The sequence below is a fragment of the Jaculus jaculus genome, chromosome 2 (genome assembly GCF_020740685.1).
Source record: "Jaculus jaculus isolate mJacJac1 chromosome 2, mJacJac1.mat.Y.cur, whole genome shotgun sequence".
NCBI lineage: Eukaryota > Metazoa > Chordata > Mammalia > Rodentia > Dipodidae > Jaculus > Jaculus jaculus.
Genome location: NC_059103.1, coordinates 75267332 through 75290073, shown reverse-complemented (window position 1 = coordinate 75290073; position 22742 = coordinate 75267332). Strand labels below are relative to the sequence as shown.

Below are 22742 nucleotides of genomic sequence, written 5' to 3'. Positions count from 1 at the left end.
CAGCCTGGGCTAGAGCAAGACCCTACCTCGAAAAAAAATTTCTATGCTGAAAGCAAATACATAAATGAAACTGAGCAGAATCATCTCTTACAGCATTCAGCTTTTAACACTAGGCTTAACTTAATTGAAGAAAACCTTAGGAGCCTCAAAACAGATATAAATAAATTGAAGGTGAGGTGAGTCAACAAATAGAAGATCTCAATAACCAACTGATTAAGCTTAATGAAGATTTAACCAAATGGAAGAATGAATTCCAGAAAGCATTAAGAAAATCAGACCTCAAACTGAAATCTTACCTCAAAAATGAGATGGACACAGTGCAAAATAACACAATGAAAAACAAAAAATCAAATTGACCTTTTAAAACCTCTCTGGAACCCCCCCCCCCACTAACACAGTTACTCGTGTGGAAGTGAGAACCTCTGTCCTAGAACACAAGACAGAAGAAATAGATTGGGAAGCAAAAATCTTTGCAAAATTTAAAAAATTCATACAAACAGAACAAGGAAACTGTGGGATACCCTAAAACGACCAAACATCTGAATCATGGGTATACCAGAAGGAGAGAAAATCCAGGCCAGAGGCATAGAGAATATATTCAACAAAATTATTGAAGAAAATTTTCCCAATATCTCAAAAGGGAGGCCCATCCAGATACAAGAAGCTCACAGGACACCAGGCAGACAGGACCAAAGAAAAAACTTTCCAAGGCACATCATACTTAAAACTCTTAACAATGAAAACAAAGAGAGAGTGCTAAAAGCATCAAGAAAGAAACAACTCACTACATACAAAGGCAATTCCATCAGAATTACCTCAGATTTCTCAATGGAAACCTTAAAAGCCTAGAGAACCAGGAACAGAACACTTCAAAGTTTAAAAAATCATGGCTTCCAACCCAACCTACTATACTCAGCAAAAGTATTCCTCATAATAGATGATAAAAGAAAAAACTTTCCATGAAAAAAGTCAACTCTATAATTATATAAACACAAAACCAAACATAAAGAGAATAAGTCAGGGATTACTCCACACAGAAGAGTGAAATAATCAATTTCAAGAGCCTACAAGAAGAATATGACAATAACTAAAACTAAACCAGGCTCAAAAAAGTACAAAACACAAAAAAGCACCAAACCTAATAAAGCACCCTATCATGGCAGGGATCAAATCAAGCCTCACTGTAATAACCTTAAATATTAATGGTGTTAACTTGCCCATCAAAAGACACAAGTTAAGGGTAGATCAAAAAGCAGACAAATCCCAGCACTAGGGAGGCAGAGGTAGGAGGATCACCATGAGTTCGAGGCCTGAGACTACACAGTGAATTCTAGGTCAGCCTGAGCTATGCTATATTTTCTAGTTCAGATCTAGTTCAGTGAGACCCTACCTTGGAAAAAAAAGAAAAAAAAAATGAACCCTCAGTCCCCAGACAGCTAGCTCATAGTGCCAGAAGGTGCTACATGAACGACAGTGGGAAAATGAAAAATATCTGTCCAATCAACTTGGGGTCTAAGCTACTCAGCAGCAAACAACCTCATAACACATCTTAGGCACACATAAAACTCTATGCTGTGGGGTTTAAAAATGACAGCAAAGCTGTGACCCATGATAGATGGCAAACAGTAGCAGGATGGTGAAAGAGAGACCCCATCTTGTAGTCAGACACACAAGCTGGGACCCTGCAACCATACTTACTAGACAGATCTGAACTAGAGAATATAGCATAGACAAGAAATTGTAAATCTGCCCACCAAAGGTGAATGGTAAGACCCTACTGCCGAAGACACCATATGCTGTTGGTACATACATGGAGAGACCTGGCTGGAATCTGGAAGACAGTCAGTCCCCAAACAGCTTGTCTAGTGCCAGAAGGGGCTACATGAGCAACTGGGGGAAAACCAACATCTTGGTCTAAGCTACTCAGCAGCAAACAACCTGACATGATGCTCACCTATGTGCAACAGTGACGCACAGGCATGATGGGTAACCAACAGCTCTTGATTTGGCTAACAGATCTGCTCAGTGGAACAGAACCCATAGCTAGAACTGGGAAACAACTCAGAACCATATCCAAAAACCAAGTCTGTTCTCCAAACTTGAACTACAAGAGGGCCTACACCTAATAAATTCCCTCTGAAATAGTAATGGTTATCCGATCTATCTGGTACTAACTTCACTCTCCATTGGAGAATCTTCCTCTCTTTTTCAGATAGATGCAGAACCTGAGGAGAGATTCAGCACATCGTACCTCACCAGGGCCTCACCTGAAACCAGAGAAAAATTGGGTAATGAGCAAGAGTGCTGATTTCTTGGTAAACCTGGTACCAGAACAAGGGTGAAGAGATAGACACAGAGATCAACTCCTACAAAACCAGATATCCAGAGACACAGAGGTTCCCAAGACTTCATCACTGAAGTAGACCTAAATAGAACCCAACATGGCTCAGGGGAATTTGTGGAAAGAGCCACAAGTTGAGATATTATGTACAGAGACATTGCCTCTTCCCCATAACTGATATCTACTCCCACAATGCATGACCCACTTTCCCCAGCAAGGAGGGTCCCTTCGGGGGGGGGAGGTGGAGGACAGGGAGGAGGCTAACAATGGTACCAACATGGCTGTATACACACTGTGTATATAATTAATAAATAAAATTTAAAGAGAAAGAAAACGGATCCTTCTATCTACTATTTTCAAGAAACCCACCTCATCACTAAAGAAAGATACCACCTCAAGGTAAAAAGGTAGAAAATGATATTCCAAGCAAATGGAAGTACAAAGCAAGCAGATGTTGCTATGTTAATATCTGATAAAAGAGACTTCAAACCAAAAATAATCAAAAAGGGCAAAGAAGGCCTCTTCTTACACATCAAGGAAATGATGCAACATGAGGGTATCACAATCATAAATCTATATGCATCAAACACAGGTACATCACAGTTTATAAAACAAAATGTACTTAATAACAAAACAAAAATAAACACCAATACCATCATAGTTAGAGACTTCAATACTACACTATCCATCAATAGACAGAGTATCCAAGCATAAAATCAACAAGGAAATAGTAGAGCTCAACAACACCACAGATTAACGAGACCTAACAGACATCTACAGAACTTTCTAAACCAATTCTACAGAATACACATTCTTTTCAGCAGCCTGTAGAGCCTTCTCCATAAAAGACCATATATCCGGACATAAAACATGCCCTCATAAATTCAGGAAAATTGAAGTCACTTCCTGCATCATATACTATCACAATGCTTTAAAGCTAGAAATTAACAAGGGGAATTCCACCAGCTCACAAGACTGAATAACACACTTTTAAATAATAAATAGGTTGTGGAAGAAAGCAAAAAGGAAAGGAGAGATTGTTTCATGGTTAAGGCATTTGCCTGCAAAGCCAAAGGACCTCAATTTGATTCCCCAGTACCACGTAAGCCAGATGCACAAGGTGGCAATGCATCTGGAGTTCGTTTGCAATGGCTAGAAGCCCTGGCGTGCCCAAGCCCATTCTCATTCTCTCCCTCCCTCCCTCCCTCCCCCCCCCTCCCTCTCTCTCCCTCTTTCCCTCTCTCAAATAAATAAATAAAAATAAAAGTTTAAGAAAGAAAATTGTAAAATTCCTAGAATTGAATGATAATGAGAACAAAACTTATGGGGCATAATGAAGGCAGCCCTAAAGGGAAAAGTCACAGCACTAAATGCCTTCAGAACAAAAAGTGAGATCACAAATCAATAACCTAAATGTCTACCTAAAGGCACTGGAAAAAACAAGAAGAATCCAACCCAAAGAACTCCAGATGGAAAGAAAGAATCAAGGTAAGAGCAGGAATTAATGAACTGGAAACTAAGAAAATAATTTTAAACCATTTTAAAAGCTGATGAAATGAAGAGCTGGTTCTTTGAAAAAATAAACAAGATTGATAACCCCCTGGCCAATTTGATCAAGCAAAAAAAAAAAAAAGTCTCAAATTAACAAAATCACAAATGAAAAAGGAGATGTCACAATAAGCATCAATGAAATTGGAAGAATCATTAGGACACACTTCTAAAGCTTCTACTCCACAAAATTGGATAATCTGGAAGAAATGGATGAGTTCCTACACATATACCACTTACCAAAAATAATCTCCTATTAATCTCCTAAACAAAACTATCACATCCATAGAGATTAAAAAGGTAATCAAAACCCTCACCAAAAAGAAAAGCCCAGGATCAGATGGTGTTGCAGTCAGGTTCTCATTGCTAGTAGAAATCACCCAACCAAGAGCAGCTTGTGGGAAAAAAAGGTTTGTTTTGGCTTACAGGCTCGAGGGAAAGCTCCATGATGGTAGGGGAAAATGATGGCATGAACAGAGGGTGGACAGCACCCTCTGGCCAACATAAGGTGGACAACAGCAACAGGAGAGTGTGCCAAACACTGACAAGGGGACACTGGCTATAATACCCATAAGCCCACCCCCAACAATACACTGCCTCCAGGAGACATTAATTCTAAACTCAGCAGAGAATCTAGAATTCAGACCACCTAAGTTTATGAGGGACACCTGAATCAAACCACCACATTCCGCCCTGACCCCGCCCCCCATAGCAACAGGAGAGTGTGCTAAACAGTAGCATGGGGAAACTGGCTACAACATGCATAAGCCTGCCCCCAGCAACACACCACCTCCAGGAGGCTTTAATTTCCAATTTCCGTCAGCTGGGAACCTAGCATCCAGAACACCTAAATTTATGGGGGACACCTGAATTAAACCACCACAGATGGCTGCTCAGCAGAATTCTATCAAACCTTCATTGAAGAATGGAAAACAATTTTTCTCAAACTGTTTCACATAATTGAAGAGTAGGGAATCCTCCCCAACTGCTTTTTTGTTTTGTTTTGTTTTGTTTTTTAATTTTTATTTATTTATTTGAGAGTGACAGACACAGAGAGAAGGACAGATAGAGGGGGAGAGAGAGAATGGGCACGCCAGGACTTCCAGCCTCTGCAAACGAACTCCAGATGCATGTGCCCCCTTGCGCATCTGGCTAACATGGGATCTGGGGAACCGAGCCTCACAACGGGGTCCATAAGCTTCACAGGCAAGCGTTTAACCACTAAGCCATCTCTTCAGCCCCCCAACTGCTTTTTATGAAACTAGCATCACCCTAATACTAAAACAAGACAGAGATACAAGAAGAAAACTATAGGTCTGTGTTCCTGACAAATTTAGATGCAAAGATCCTTAACAAAATCTTCACAAACCGAATGCAACAACCCATCAAAAGCATTATCCACCTTGAAGAGGCTTTACACCGGGGATGCAGGGATGGTTCAACATATGAATATCAATTAACATAACACAACACATAAATAAATGTAATCATAAGAATCACATAATCATCTCAATTGATACAGTAAATGCATTTGACTAAATATAACACCACTTAATGATTAAAATGCTGGAGAGACTAGGCATGGACAGTTTACATCTCAACACAATAAAGTTCGTATATAAGCACCAAAAGCCCAAATAATAGTTAATGGGGAAAGACTCAAGGAGTTCCCATTGAGATCAGGAATAAGACAGGGGTGCCCACTCTCACCACTGCTCTTTAACATAGTACTATCAGTCCTAGCCCAAGCAATAACACAAGAAAAAGAAACAAAGGGACTTCCAGGTAAGATGGCTGCATAGGAGTCACATGAATCCAGCCTAGAGAGGGATTTAAGCAAAAGCACAGCAAATTACACACTTCATTCAAAAAGTGAAGGCATATAGGTTTTCATCAGCCACAGCAGAGAAGCAGGAGAGACTAAGATCTATCAGAAAGGAAGAAACTATCCAGAAACCTTGTAGATCCGGACGGATCTGTGCAGATCCACGCACCCACCTGGCGCCCAGCTGCAGGAGCAGAAACCAAATGCAGAGATTTTCTAAACTCATCAGCCTCCTTGCAAAGTTAAGAAACCTGAAGGGGAGACAGCAAATGAGGAGCTGCTGAAGAGGACACAGGCAGGACCATCTGAGCAGTTCCAGTACAACTCCAGGCTTCCTGCACTCTCCCATCCCCCAACCGACTGCAATGCAACCCTCCAGAGAATGGATTCAGAACTCTGCAACAGGGCATCCAGCACAGCTGATCAGAACATCAGATTCACAGCACAACATGGAGGGATCAAGGTGGGCAATGAGCATTGGTGATATTTAAAGCTACCCCAAAACATAATGAGGCTAACTGACAAAAAAGCAGGTACATAGGCCTACAATGGAAGTGCTAATCTCTCCTTCCATGTCAGGGCAGGATATGGGTTACATATTCTTGGTTGGCTTTACCATTCCCAATTAAGCTGTATTTGGGGGTTGACTACTGTTGTCTTTGATGCTTTCAGATTCATAGGGCCTTTGTCTTTTCCTTCTGTAATTATTGCAGGCAGGGTCTGACTCAGACCCAGGCTGATCTAGAACCCATTTCAGAACAGAAATCTCAACCTCCAAGCTGACAGGATACAGGGTATAGAGGAACACACACCCTTGGGTATTTTGGCTTTATAAGGTTGTCTGTCTCAATCCCCACACTTGCATGCTCTGTACTGGTTTTTATTGAACGTGTATATTGCTCAGTAGAATATGCCAATGAACTGCTTCACCTAGCCCACTAGAATACTTGAGTAGCAGGCAAACTCAACACCTAGGATTACTTCTGTGGTTGGACTGGAGTACAAAAGCTACACTTGGCAACTTATACTCTGAAGGTACATGAAGTTGGATTTCAAAATCTAAAAGCACCACAGATAATTAGAAAAACTAAGCATCAAAATAACTCAGGATAGAGAAATCACAACATTATAATACAAGAAACACAAAGAATGAAGACAACACAATCCCACCAAAAATTATCCATCACAAATGGCCCCAATGACACTGTTTCAGATGAAATGCCTGACAAAGATTTTTAAAAAATGATTTTATCTAGACTCAAGCAAAATCAAAGGAAATGAAGAATAAAACAAAGAAATTGAAGAAGAAAACACACTCCTGAAAGAATTCCAAGAGAACACAGGAAACCAGCTCAATGAAATAAGGAGGTCATCATAAGACATGAGTAAGGAAATAGAAATACTGAAGAAAAAACAAGCAGAAATTCTACCACTAGAAAACAAGGTCTCACAAGTAGAATGGATGGAGGAGAGAACAGAATATCTAAACTAGAAGACCAGGTGGCAAATCTAATACAGTCCAATAAAGAGTAAGACAAGATAATAGGAAGGTATACAAGGGAATTTTAAGATATCCAGGAAACTATGAAAAGATCAAACATAAGAATTCAGGGTCTACTATACTAGAAGGAGAATTTTAATCGAGACCCTTAGTAGGCATTTACAACAAAATCACAGATGTAAAATTTCCCCAAATTGGAAAAGAAATGCCAATGCAGATAAAGGAAGCTTCTAGAACACCAAATAGACAAAACCTGGTAAAAACTTCTCCTGTCCATGTTATAATGAAACTACTAAACACACAAACCAAAGAAAGTATATTGAAGCAGTTAGAGAGAAAAAGCAAGTCACCTATAAAGGCAAGCCCATCAAGATCATAGTAGATTACTTAACACAAACTTTAAAATGTAGAAGGGCTTGGAATAATGTATTCCAAGTTCTGAAAGATAACAACTGTCAACCAAGAATACGTTATCCTGCAAGCTTATCTATGCAAACTGAAGGAGAAATAAGGATATTCCACAACAAAAACAGGCTAAAGGAATTTATGACAACTAAGCCAGCTCTACAGAAAATACTTGAAGGAATCCTTCACATACATAAGTAAAAAGGAAAAAAATAAACCATACTCACCAGTTAAAACAAGAGAGTAAAGGGAACCAGGAAGCACTACAAAACAAAAAGAATTGTGAGATTAAACACATCTCAACCTATATACCTATACCAATTTCCTACCTATACCTATACCAATACCATATAACATACCTATACCAATAACTCAATATCAATGGCCTCAATGCCCCAAACAAGAGACACAGGCTTGCAGACTGGATTAAAAGGCAGGATCCTGCTGTTTGTTTGTTTGATCCGGAAAATTTATCTCTCAATAAAAGACACTGTCTTAGGGTGAAAGGATGGAAAAGGGTATTTCAAGCAAATAGGCCTAGGAAACAAGCAGGGCTCGCTATCTTAATATCTGACAGGATCAACTTTTCCATAAAACAGTAAAGGAAGGAATTCTACCAAACTCCTCCTATGAAGCCAGCATCACCCTGATACCAAAACCAGACAAAGGCAGGACAAAAAAAAGAAAGAAAGAAAGAAAGAAAGAAAGAAAGAAAGAAAGAAAGAAAGAAAGAAAGAAAGAAAGAAAGAAAGAAAGAAAATTACAGACCAATCTTGCTCATCAACATAGATGTAAAAATTCTTAACAAAATATTGACAAACAGAATACAAGAATATTTCAGAAAGATTATTCACCCCAACCAAGTAGGCTTTATCCCAGAGATGCAGGGATGGTTTAACTTACATAACTTGATAAATGTAACATACTATATAAATGTATTGAAGGACAAAAATCACATGATCATCTCAATAGATGTAGAAAAGGCATTTGCAGGGAAATGGATGGATCTGGAAAGGATTATACTAAGTGAGGCAACCCAGGCCCAGAAAGCCAAATGTCGCTTGTTCTTTCTCATATGTGGATCCTAGCTACAAATGTATAGTCTTGTGTGTGAGCTTAACCAAAAATCGGTAGCAGAGGCCAGTAAACTAGAAAAAGACTATAAGGAAGGGAGGAGAGGGAAGGACTTTAGAGGATGGTATTGGATATATGTAAGTAGAAAAACAGATTACAAGGAGTAGAATGGCCTAAGTGAGGCTAGGGGAATTGATTAAGAGAAGGGTAGGGGAGGATCATCAAAATTCAAGACATTTTGAATAAGCCATATAAAAGCCTACCTTTTTTTGGTAATGGCACATCCAGAAGCCATAGATTGCTACTAGAAAATTTTCAGTGCCAGGGATAGGATGCCTTCCAGTGAGTTGTTGGCCAGAAAGGTCTCTTATATCCCCAAAACATTACAAGCCATTGCCAAGGCCCTTTGTTTCCCACAAGTAAAAGATGGTAAGACTCTACTGCTGAAGACTTCACATGTTTGGGCAGCAAGGTCACTGAGAAATCAAGCTGGGGCTGAGCTGAAAACCTCCCTGTAGACTAGCCAATTGAAAGCCAGAAAAAGCTTCACTGCATGCAGCCCTATGGGAAACAGAAGACATCAGCAGTCAAAACAGTGGACATCTGAAGTTTGGCCAGCCAGGACAAATGACCAAACGGGAGCAATAGTAGCATATCTGCTCTGGAGGAAACCAACTAATTGGACTGGAGGACCTGCTCTATGGGAGGGAATACATGCCGGGTACTGAAAACCTAATCAAAAGCCTATGGCAGGGGGGCTGGGGAAATGACTTAGCAGTTATGGCATTGGCCTGTGAAGCCTAAGGACCCTGGTTCAATTCCCCAGGACCCACATAAGCCAGATGGACAAGGGAGCACATGTGTCTGGAGTTCATATGTAGTGGCTAGAGGCCCTGGCATGCCCATTCTCTCTTTTTCTCTGTCTGTCTCTTTTTCTCTCATAAATAAATAAATAAAATATTTTTAAATTTTTTTTTAAAAATTTAAAAGGCCTATGGCAAGGGAGGCTATGAGCCTTAGGGGTATAAAGCCTGCTCTTGTCTGCCTAGATGTATGTATTATTCTCATCAAACTGCCCTGAAAGCCTGTGCTCGCTTGCGCTTAGACTCCTTCTCTCTCTCTCTTCCTCTCTCTGACTTTAGTAAGTAAATAAATAAAATAAATCTTTAAAAAATAAAAGAAAAGAAAAGAAAGACTGATGGAGAGTAGAGTTATGAAGGGGAAAGTGGGGGAGGGGAGGGAATTATCATGGTTTATTGTCTGTAAGTATAGAAATTGTCAATAAAATTTTGTTTGTTTTTTTTTTTTAAAGGGGGGAAACGAGGCTGGAGAGATGGCTTAGCAGTTAAGGCATCTGCCTGTAAAACCAAAGGACTTCAGTTCAATTTGCCAGGACCCAAGTGTTGCAGTCCAGTTCGCATTGCTGGTAGAAATCACCCAACCAAGAGTAGCTTCTGGGAAAAAGAGGTTTATTTTGGCTTACAGGCTCGAGGGGAAGCTTCACGATGGCAGGGGAAAACGATGGCATGAGCAGAGGGTGGACATCACCCCCTGGCCAACATAAGGTGGATCACAGCAACAGGAGGGTGTGCCAAACACTGGCATGGGGAAACTGGCTATAAAGCCCATAAGCCCGCCCCCAACAATACACTCCCTCCAGGAGGCATTAATTCCCAAATATCCATCAGCTGGGGAGCTAGCATTCACATCACCCAAGTTTATGGGGGACACCTGAATCAAACCACCACACCAAGTAAGCCAGATGCACAAGAGGGTGCATACATCTGTAGTTCATTTGCAGTGGCTGGAAGCCCTAGTGTACCCATTCTCTCTCTCAAATAAATAAAAATAAAGTTTTTTATAAAAAGGTATACAAATTGGAAAAGAAGTCAAGTTAGCCCTATTTGCAGATGAGATGATCCTGTACACAAGTGACCTCAAAGTCTCCATCTCAAAACTTCTAAAGGTGACCAATTCCTTCAGTAAAGTGGCAGGTACAAAATCAACACACAAAATCAGTAGTCTTTCTATATTTAATGGACAAATATACAGAGAAAGAAATCAGTGTGGCTGTCCCATTTTCAATAGCAACAAAAAAAATTAAATACCTTGGAATACACTAACCAAGGACATGAAAAGGGTATATAATCAAAATATTAAAAAAAAAAACTCATGAAAGTAACTGAGGAGAACTTGAGAAGATAGAAAGACCTCTCAGGCTACTGGATAGGTAGAATTAATATTATGAAAATGGCAATTCTACCAAAAGCAACATAGAGATTTAATGTTATACTTATAAAAATTCCAGCATCATTCTTCATAGCGGGAAGGAGAAACATCCAGACTGAAAGAAAGAGACCTTTATTTAAAAAAAAAAAAAGAAAAGGCTAAAATGGGACATGATTAAAATGGTTTGTCACACATGTAAATGGAGACCTGGGGGAGGAGGGTAAATGGTGTAGAATCAATATGTATTTATGTATATTTGTTGCATGTATGTGGTATGTCCAGGTGTGTGCACAGATACATCTACTGTGCACATGCCTATGGAGGCCATTAGGGAATTTCAGGTGCCCTTCTCTACTGCTCAACTATGTGGTAATATCCTTCTTTAAGTAGGTTCTGGGGATCCAAACTCAGATACTCATGCTTGCACAGCAAGGGCCTCATCTACTGGGCCACTGAGGCAGTTTAGGGGTGACAGGGCCCAAAAGTGAATAGCCTTCTCTTGGCTAAACATGGTAATTGTCCTCAGGCCTATGGTGGGAAATCTAGGTCATTTCACTTTACTACAGGTCAGAAACATCAGAAGGGTCTGGCCTTTTCTTATCTCTGTCCCCTAGGGAGTCCTTCCATCCCCTTCAGAGAAAGCCCTTCCAAGAGAATCAAGATTTCTGGGAAGATTGCCCTTTTCTAGAAATCTGACCCCAGACACATAACATCAGGACTGGTTAGATCAGCTCGTCATCCAGGGGGCTCAAGTAAAAACCCCAACCAGGGCTGGAGGGATGGCTTAGCAGTTAAGGACTTGCTTGCAAAACCTAAGGATTCATGTTCGACTCTCCAGGTCCCACATAAGCCCAGCACACAAGGCTGAACATGTGCACATGATGGCACATGCGTATGGAGTTCAACTGCAATGGCTGGAGGCCCTGGTGTGCCAATTCTCATTCTCTCTCTCTCTCTCTCTCTTTTCTCATGCACATGTGTCTTCTCACTCTGATTAAAAAATAAAAATAAAATAAAAAGTTTTTAAAAACCCAACCAGTGTCTTGAGGTGAGCTTCTCAAACCACCTTTTACCTCCCTGGGCAAGAACTAGGCCTTCCTTCCCTTAAACTCCCCTTCTCTAAAATCTTTCTGGATCTTATCCTCTGATTCACAGATTTCATAAGACAAGAATCCAGAACCCCCCACAAAACATCAGTGTGTTAGCATATCATATTGGTTCCTATGTCACTATCTTCCCAGCCCCCAATTCTTTATAAGCAGGCACATTCATTCCATTAGTATGCTTTTGTCATTAATAACTGGTAAAATCATATATATACCAAGGAATTGCTTAAATTTTTCTTTATGACTTACTGTCAGTAAAGGTTTTATCCGTATACCTAGTTTATAAACCTATATGCCATGAGTCACATAAAAATTTCTCAGGTGAAAAGGGATTATGTATGAAAAAAAGTTTAGGCCCTGATTTCATATGTGTAGAAAACACACACACACAGCAAGAGGGGTTCAGGTGATTGAGGATTATTGAGCTTCTTAGGCTTCCTTTAGGCTAAAGGAAAAGGGTTTGGGGTCTCTGGTTTCAAAGTTTAGAAAGATAAGGGAAGGCAAGTTATGACCAGGTAAAGAGTTGTTCACTTATGTAGGTAAGTATTTCCTGGGATGAATGGTCATGCTGACACACCTTTAGAAATACAAATTTCCTTCATAAATGTAAATTCCCCTTGCAAAAATATTTATACTATATTTGTAGGTAGTTGTAAAGTACAGTGCTTCACAAATGTCTACAGGCTCATAATTGTCTTATACTAAAAATAATCCAAATACAAAGAGTACTATTTTGGGGACTACATATTATGGTATCTGTTGCAGTCAGGTTCGCATTGCTGACACAAAACTCCTGACCAACAGCAGCTTGTGGAGAAAAAATGTTTATTTTGGCTTACATACTGGAGGGGAAGCTCCATGATGGCAGGGGGAAAGGAAAGCATAAGCAGAGAGTGGACATCACGCCCTGGCCAACATAATGTGGACAACAGGAACAGGAGAGTGTGCCAAACACTGGCAAGGGAAAACTGCCTATAATACCCCCAACAATACACTGCCTCCAGGAGCTGTTAATTCCACCAGTTGGGAACCTGTCATTCAGAATACCTAAGTTTATGGGGGATACCTGAATCAAACCACCACAGTATCCTTCACTACTGCTCAGACTTGATAGAGCATCAAAGTAAAGTATGAGCTATTTTCAAAGAGGTATCAATGGAGTTACGCAGTTTCAAAGTTTAATACTTTGGCGGCTGAGTGATAGCAGAGTCCACAAAGGGAGATGTTTGTCCATTGGCCTCCCATCCTGGCTTTTTCTCTTCTAATGATCTCCTTCACTATTCCAATCAAGCATTTTCTCAACTACTACTAAGAATAAAGACACTTTCCTTTCACTCCTATCTGTCCAGCTCATTCCCTCCAGTGGGCATTCTCTGATAATCTCAATGAGATGCCTTTTGGACATTTGGCACAGATAAAGTAGATGGTGTGATGCCCTAGAGAGTTTACAGGAGAGACTCAAAGAAATTCACAAGTCCTGAGGCCATACAGGGGAAGGGAAGGAGAGACTATCATTTTTTAGCATAAGGCACTTGAATTCCCAATATCCTTGTTCCACCTAAAGACAAGGCCTCGAGAAAACAATCTTTTGTCATAAATCTCCTCTGAAGGAGTGCTCAGAGGAATTTCACTCTTATTGCAGACCTACCACAAAAATCATCACCATCGCCCTACTCTGCTAATGACCCATTTGTTTTACAGTCTGTGTTTCCACAAAACTGTCCTCCTTCCTCCACCGATTTCACTGTGAAGATGGCAAAGGGGGAGCTTGATGTGGAGCATGCCTATGACCCCAGCACTCAGGAAGCAGTGGCAGGGGACTCTCAGGAGTTTGTGGGGGGGTGAGGAAAGGAAGGGGTCAGGGAGGGGAGGGAGAAGAAAAGGAAAAGGAATAAGTGAGACTAGAGAGAAAAACAAAGGCCAAAGGCCATTAAGAGGAAAGAGACCCCATGAAAACCAGGATGAGTAATTATAACTGGTGTTTTCCTCTGACTTCCACATACATGCACACATACATGTATATACCACATATCACTGTTCATAATTTTCATACTGGGTGTGTTATACATACCAGTATTTCACTTCACTCATATCACGCATCTCTCTCTCTCTCTCTCTCTCTTTCTCACACACACACACACACACACACACACACACACACATCACACCACACACATACTTGACACAAATGCCAAAAAAATGATGAGAATGATGATGATGGTGGTGGTGGTGGTGATGGTGGTGATGGAGGGGGAGGGGTAGCTGATCAGTATTTCCACTAGTGTCAAGGTCATGAAAAAATAGTAAGACTGCCATGTGTGGTGGCGCACACCTCTAAACCCAGTACTTGGGAAGCAGGGGTAGGAGGATCACCATGAGTTCAAGGCTACCCTGAGACTACATAGTGAATTCCAAGCCAGCCTGGACTAGAGTGAGACCCTACAAAGAAAAAAAACAAACCAAAAAAGGGCTAAATAATTTTCACAGATTGGAAAACACTACATGTACCAGTCATTTTCTATTTGGGAAATTGAGTTGTATCCTGGGCAAGAAAAAAAAAACGATAATGGAAAGAAAAGAGAAACTGAAATAAAGAATGTAATCAATAGCATTATAGTGCTGTGCCAATGTTAGTTAACATTGACAATTATGTTGTAGTGATGCAAAGAAATTATGAAAACTGTACTTTTTTACAACTTTTTTAGTAAACCAACATTACTTCAAAATGAAAACAAAGAGTAAAAAAAGCATCATTTTTCAATGTTTATGATAAAATCATAATGTTATACTTATCTTTGCTCTTAAGAGTTATTCTAAATCAAAAACTGTACAACCCAGTCATGGCTGCAGCACTGTTTCATTTTTTTAAAAATCCAAAACATCTTGTCCTTGAAAGTATGTATTTATGATTAGCTGAAATTCTCCTAGAACCTACACTTTAGGAACTATTTCTGACTACTGAGGGAGACATATGATAACTGGCAGCTGACATTTTTGTAAAATGGTTCAGGTGTGTTTGCACCTCTTCCCTTTTGCAGGAAAAGCATGGAAATCAGTAAGTGCTCTTTGTTGACAAAATCACTTGAATAATATTTTATAGTAAACCAGTTATCAATTTTAAACATCCATGACTCCTGAAGATAACTGCCTCTTTTCCACAAGTAGCATTCTGAGAGGCAAGATTGAAAACAGCTTTCTGAGGGAAGACAGATCTGTACCTAGATATGGAAAGCAGGCCACAATGATTACTTATCTCTGGGGAATAACTATGAGTAACTGGAATGGGTCCACTGCCTCTTATCACTGGGTTATATCAATACTATACATGCCAAATAACTTCTTTTCCTAGCTTAGATATAAGGATGGAGATGAGTGAATGGTTTGGCATGAATTAAATAGTACTATCAGACTTAGGTACTAGAATGATACTGCCAAATTTTTAATTAAAAATATAACAAAATGTGGCCTGCTACTTCATGATTTCTGAAGTATATTTTTCACTTAAAACAACTAGGCATACTGGACATAATACACACACACACACACACAGAGAATTTCACTCCTACTAAGTTGTTGCAAAACAGAATATTTTTGTAACTGGATTGAAGGGAGGCCATATGCACCAAGAAATTTTCCAGAGGATGCCAGCTAGGTATCCAATAATTTAATAGAAGTCTGACACTATCTACTTGAAGCTAACATCAGATCCTATCAGTTAAGGGTTTAGTCCCATAACACAGCCCTATTTCGGAAACCAATCTGAATACTAACTTGTCACTGTATTTTAATCATTCATGTTTCCCACAACCCCTCTTTGGGTTGGAATAATTAGCAAGATAGGCTCACAGAACTCAGAGAACCACTTTACTTATGTTTGCCATAACATGATAAAGGATACTTCTAGCAGAGCATGAACATATAACCTACAATTATAATCCTAGCACCTGTGAGACAAAGGCAAGAGTATGACTTCAAGTTTGAGGTTAATCTGACCTACACAGCAAGTTTTAGGCCAGCAAGAACAACATAGTGAGATCCTTTATCAACAAACAAAACAGGATACTCATTACAAAGGATACAGATGAATGACAAGAAAAGATGCATATTACAGGAGAGGGAAGTAAGGGTCCCAAGTGAGCTTCTAGCTTTTCAGTTCTGTAGAACCAGGAGGTACTACCTTCCCTGCACAGAGATGCATTCACCAAGCGAGTGAACCTTCTTGTTCAAATTACACAGTTTAAGAAGTTTTATAGGGCTTAACCTCTAGCTCCTATCTTCTTTTTCCAGGAGACCACAAGTAGAGCTAATAGTCTCAAACTCTAATCACTATGTCTTTCTGAGATCAACCCATCCTGAGGCTATCTAGGAGCCCCACCCTAAGCCAGCTCACCAGCAAAAACTCAGCTATGATCAAAACAGCCTCTTTGGGGCTTAAGGGTATTATAGATAAGTGATACAGCACTTGCCTAGCATACATGACTTCCTGGACCTGACCTCTTTAAAAATAACAAAAGATACTCCTATCTATCTACTATATGTGTATAGTATGTACAGTGTGTGTGTGTGTGTGTACACATGTGTGTGTATGTAGTGGATGTACACACTCTGTGCACATGTATGTGGAGGACAGAGGAAAATGTTCTCTATTGCTCTTCAACTTTACTTCCTTGACATGGAATCTTTCATTAAACTTAAAGCTCATGTCATTTTTCTAGTTAGACTGGCTGACCAACAAACCAGAGATACTCCTGTCTCTGGCCCCCCCAGGGCTGGTATTACAAATGTACAGTCCATATCTGGCTTTTTAGGTGAGTGCTAGTAATGAGCTCTGGCCCTCAAGCTTGTACAGCAAGTGCTCTTACCCACTGAACCACCCACCCCACCTCCAAGTATACTGTATTGGGTCATAGAGATTATAAACACAATTAGATCACAGATTGGCAGAATTTAAGAGCCAGGTCTTTTCTTCCCCAGCACAGTAGACACATTAAAATAATGGGCAAATCTTATTCCCTTGATTTCTACTTTTCCCACCATTGTATTCCTCCTATAGTTACTAACAAGAACTAGTATTAGAAAGAAGTTAATTACCAAAAGCAAAAGGTACTTCTACAAATATATTTTCTTCATGATTAAAAAAGTCAGAGCTAGGTGTGGTGGCACACGCCTTTAATCCCAGCACTTGGGAGGCAGAGGTAGGAGGATCATTGTGAGTTCAAGGCCACCCTGAGACTCCATTGTGAATTCCAGGTCAGCCTGAGACCTGTGGTAGTTTGAATAGATGGCCCCCAATATATTCAGTGTTTTATTAGCTGTAGTTTAGATCTGCAGCCACCTGACTGGAGGAGGTGTCAGGGGGCAGATCTTAAGGTGTGGTAGTGTGTTTGAAATTCCAGTCTGAAGATCGTTTGGAAACATCTCAGTGAACTTGAAACTGTCTGCTATAAGACCTGACCTCGAAAAACCAAAAACAAACAAAGAAAAAGGCCATAGTCCAAATTAACTTCTATCAATATGTACCAATTTAATGTCCCCAGAACTATACCTCCAAAGTAGTTTCCAGCAGATACATGTGGTGGGATGGAGAAGTCAACATACTCTGTGTATAATGTCAGATACATACAAGATGTTAAGGAATCAGTCATGACTCCAGTGGCTAAATACTCATATAAACAAGGCACTTTTTTTGAGGGGGAGGGGTTGTTGTTTTGTTTTGTTTTTGAGGTAGGGTTACACTCTAGCCAGGGCTCACCTGGAATTTACTATGTAATCTCAGGGTGGCTTTGAACTCACAAAAATCAATCCTCCTACTTCTGCCTTTCAAGTACCAGCAACAGAGAACATTTTTAATCAATAAACCATTTAGCATTCCTATTGCTTGAGGTAGATAAAAATACTAAATGTACTTAACTTGCTTAACATTATACTGCTTTCTGAAGCTTTCAACTGGCCCATATTGAACTCTAGGGCTCCTTTCAATTACAGATCATTCCTAATAAACTGGTATTTTCCCTGGTCCCAGAAAGAAACTGTCATCCAGGAATGAAATAATAAATCAAAGGAAGAAAGTAAAGGTCCGGATCACCTTATCCCTATCAATTCATACTTCCTTCTTCTTGCATGCCTTCTTTACAGCTGCTCCATGAACATACAGGTGATATATAAAACACACTTTCACATTAAGTAAGGGAGAGGAAGAGGAAAAGGAGGGGAAGAGAAAAGGGAGAGGGGGAGGAAAGGAAGGAAGAAGAAAATCAAAAAGGAAAGACATGGTGAATGTTCATAGCCCTTTGTCTCCAGGAAACTCTCAACTTCCTCATCTATAGATATGGGACTAAAATGCCTACCTGGAAGCTTACTGTGAGCATGAGACTGGCTGTAAGAATGGCACACAGAAACTACTCTAGTGTACACTAAGGACTATTTCCTATATTCCAAGGACCTAAGGATCTGATGTCATTCCAAACTAGTAGGATCACTGACTGCAAAGTAAAATGTTTTCTTCCTTCAAAGTAACTAAATTGTCTCTTACTACTTTCCATTTCTTTTCTTCTCCACTTCAAGGTATAATCAAGGTGGGCCAGGGACAGGTAATGCTGAAGGGCACTGGAAATGGGAAGAGTTCTTCAAAGAAGTTAGTCAAATTCATTAACCCCTTAGGCAGTGTTCCTTTTTGTTTTTTAATAAGAAACTCATCTGAAGTGTTTTCGGGGGAAGGACAAGGCTTGTTACTTTCTAGACACTTATTTTTCACCCCACAAGATAACTTGAAGAACCTAAGGCAAGTTAACTGCCTAATACTCCCTGAGCCCAAGAACTAATTTCCACCTAGCCATAAGCTAGAGGTTCAAGAAAGCACAAGAATTCTGGTTCGGCAGGGTCCCTAATCTGGCAGACTTTGACTGCTCTCAGACTTTGTTCACTCTTCCTGTAAAAATAAACTTACTCATTAAGATCAATCATCATGGGAACAAAATAAGTAATTTTGATCTGTGCATACCCACCCATTCCCAGTTTAAACAACTCATACACTAGAACTACTTTTGAATACAGTCCCCTACATACTTCATTTACCTCTGTTAGTAAGTTAACTATAGCTCAAAATCAGATATCCACTCTTCTCAGCCTCCCAGTGAGTAAGGAATGACTGTTCATCAGTATGAGTTTTTGCAAGGAGAGGAAGATGGGAATGTGATGCTTGCACAACTCAAAATGTGTTAATAACCACACAACTGTATATTTAAAGTAGATTGAAAAGACAGACCATGAGGACAAAATCATTCAAGACTATTAATTTTTGGTTGACACACTGAAGTGTACTGGGCATTGACATACATATATATATATATATATATATATATAAGAACAAACCCTAGTTTCCTGCCAGACAATATAACCTTTAGATATATATTTTGGATCCTTTAATTTTCATTAAGACATTACTTATTTCTCCAATAAACAATACAACACAATCCTCTGAAGACCTAATGTAGCTTTCAACTACTGCCAAACTACTGTGAAAAAATCTTGACAAAATGTGAGATGACAGATAATGTCAGATGCCTTGATCTGATCATTATGCATTGCATACATGTATCAAATGTCACACTGTGCCACATACATACATACAATGACTACCTGTCCATTTACAAAACACAAAAAGAAAGAAAGGGAGAAGGGGTAGGGAGATGGCTCAGTGCCATGAAACTAAGTACCCTCATTTGAATCCCCAGAACCCACATAAAAGCCAATACTACACCAGGCATCGGTGATCCCAGCATGTCTACAGTAAGATGGGAAACAGACAGGAGAATCCCCCAGAAGCTCAAAGGCCAGCTAGCCTGGTAAACTCAACAATGACAAGAGACCCTACCTTAAAACAAGGTAAGAGGTGAGGATATACCCCCAAGTTGCCCTCTGACACATCTGAGGTTGATCTCTGACCTCCACACACACTATACCTAACACATACATGCCTGCACTCACATAGACACACACACACACACACACACACACACACACACACACATAAACACAAGCATGTGTATGTTAAGTATGTATATAGAATAGATATATACCTTTTGACAGAAATATTTACTAAGGATTTAAGGCATGTCCACATATCTCTCTATCTAATCAGGGCTTAACCCTGAATAAGACTCAGCAGAAGGTGCCACAGGAGTCTTAGCATCTAAGTGTGTCTTGTAACACTTAAGGTATGGAAAACTGTAACTACAACAAGTCATCTTAAAATGTGCCCTTACAACATGCATTGTTAGGCCTAGAGTGGTGGCTGACACTTATAATCCAAGCCCTTCCTGGCCAAGGCAGAAGAATTACAAGTTCAAAGCTAGAGTGAGCTACATAGCAAAATCCTGTCACAAATTTTTAAAATATTATCACATACATCATTAGATAGCACTTAGGATGGTCTCTCATAGACATTCTTGAGCCTCCTCTGCCTCCCTATGTGACAATGTGGACATAAAATATTTCCCTCAAAAGTACATTCCAGGAAGAACTCTGAAAAACCAGGGGTGTCCACCTTTAACTGTCAGTAAACTGTAATTGATCATTCCTTTTTTACTATGCCTCCAGGATACATAATTAAGGGTAGAAGGCCCTTCAGTCCGCCCAAGTCCTCTCTAATGTGCTCCTTTATGGTGACTGTCCTCTCCAGTAGTATTACATTTTCCATTTATCACACTCACACCTTCAAACACTTAGATGCTCGGAAACAATAAATGCAGAAACAGATTTTGCATGTGTGTATATATTTTAACATACCTTGATGCAAAAGTATGTGTTTCCTTCAAGAATTCTTGCATAATCTCCAGGGCCTGAAACAAAGATGCCCAATAATAATGTTATTCTGAAGGAGCAATTAGCTTTTTCTTTCCCATTTCAAAAATTAGTCAAAAAATAAGAGGCCAATATTGAGTGTATACTATTAGCTGAACTGATAGATTTACAATGCAATGTGTTATATTATTCTGTATGGTTAAACATTTTTCAGTTTTAATTTAGTAAGTTCTATTATTAAAACTCATGTGGTGGTGTCCCCCTCCTCCAGTTCTCAGTACTGGGAAGGTTAAGGCAGGAGGATCACTGGAGCCCAAGTTCCCAGCCAGCCTGAGCAACATCTGTTTAAAAATCATAAAAGCCAGCAGAGCACTCGGGAGGCAGAGGTAGGAGGATCGCCGTGAGTTCAAGGCCACCCCGAGACTGCAGAGTGAATTCCAGGTCAGCTGAGCTAGAGCGAGACCCTACCTCGAAAAACCTAAACCAACAACAACAATAATAATAAAAGTAAGACTCAACTAAGCACAGAAAAGTTACAAAAGGAAACTCAGCAACTCCCCACCCAGCAAGACAACTAAAATTACAAACTGTTAACTACTAGGAGGAAAAAAAAAAAAAAAAAGAACAACAACAAATTGGTCAGACCCCTTAAAATACTAACATCAACAAATTTCTCCTCCTACTGTGGTAACTCCCATGCTCGGTAAGTTTTATCCATTCTCTATCAACTACATTTATGGGCACACCTTTGGGGAACACGCGGAGTTCTCCCACGAACCCGTCCGTAGCGCGCCGCCGGGTGAGGAAGCGCCCGCGCGTCCGCTCCGCGCAGTCGGCCCCGCTCCGCGCTCTCCGCGCACGGACGCGGCCGCGGCCCGCCTTCCTACGCGGTGCCCCGCAGCGCGGCCCCGGCCCGGCCCGCCCTCCGCAAGCACTCGCGGGCTCGGGGAGGGCGCGGCAGGCGCGGCTCAGGGCGAGCGGGGGGCGGTGCGAGCGCGCCGGGGCGGCAGCCTCCCCTCGCCGCGACGCCCACCCAGCATCCCAGCGAGCGAGCAGCTCCTGCCGGCCAGGGAGCCGCCCACGCCGCGCGCCCTCCCGGCCACGCCCCCCGCCCGCGCCGCGCCGCCCCGCCCGGCCCGGGCCCCGACCCCGACCCCGACCCCGACCCGGGCGGGGCGGCGCGGCTCCCCGACAGTGCTTGGCGGCACCCGGCGGCTCCCGGCGACGGAGCCCGGGGGGCAAAGGGCGGTGTCAGGTTGAGCCACCCCCGGAAAACGAAATTAGGACCCGAATCTGTGCGGGAGGCTTGGCCGCTCGGACGCCCTTCACGAGTGGGCGCGCACTTGTGCTCGTATCCCGAGGCTGCGAAAACGCTAGAAAGAAAGTATGCCGCGATTCAGGGAGTGTTCCGCGTGGGGGAACCCCAACACCTACCCTTAGAAATTTAGCCCCTGGATGGAGATAGCTTCTTCTGGGTTTTGCATCTTCCAACAAAACCACAAATATCAATTAGGTTGCCTAAATCGACACTGAAAATGACGGTTATAAATCCTTCATCCAATACAGATGTCCCCTAAGAAGTGTAAGTAAGGTCGGTGGCAAGTGTTTTACAATATTGAAATATTACTCTATATGCTTTTGCAAAATTGTAAAGTTCATAATGAGCCTAGATGTTGGGAGGAAAATGGTCTTTTGAGTTCGTTTCCTGTCCGTTTAAAGATCCGGGAGACGGGCTGGGGAGATGACTTAGCAGTTAAGGTGCTTGCCTGCACAGCTAAAGGACCCAGGTTCAATTCTCCAGTAACCATGTAAAGTCTGATGCACAAGGTGGCCCATGTGTCTGGAGTTCCTTTGGATATATCTGTCCCTCCCTCCCTCCCTCCCTCCCTCCCTCTCTCTCTCTCTCTCTCT

General features: G+C 41.0%; 1 protein-coding gene across 3 annotated transcripts in view; it reads right to left on the bottom strand.

The window, feature by feature from the left end:
• The window catches only part of Abcg2 (ATP binding cassette subfamily G member 2 (Junior blood group)), a 192124-nt gene that overhangs the window by 74065 nt on the left and 95317 nt on the right, over window positions 1-22742 (bottom strand). The window contains exons 1-3 of one of the 3 annotated variants that reach the window (XM_045144049.1): window positions 21578-21604; window positions 20817-20869; window positions 7848-7883 (exon numbers count right to left, since the gene is read on the bottom strand). Coding sequence is in view for 2 of the 3 variants with exons in the window: in XM_045144048.1 (XP_044999983.1) it covers window positions 20817-20869 (53 nt within the window). In the remaining variant the exon portion in view is untranslated. Of the gene's footprint in view, window positions 1-7847; window positions 7884-20816; window positions 20870-21577; window positions 21668-22742 lie in introns of those variants that run through there. The other 2 variants (XM_004665419.2, XM_045144048.1) reach the window with 2 other exon arrangements.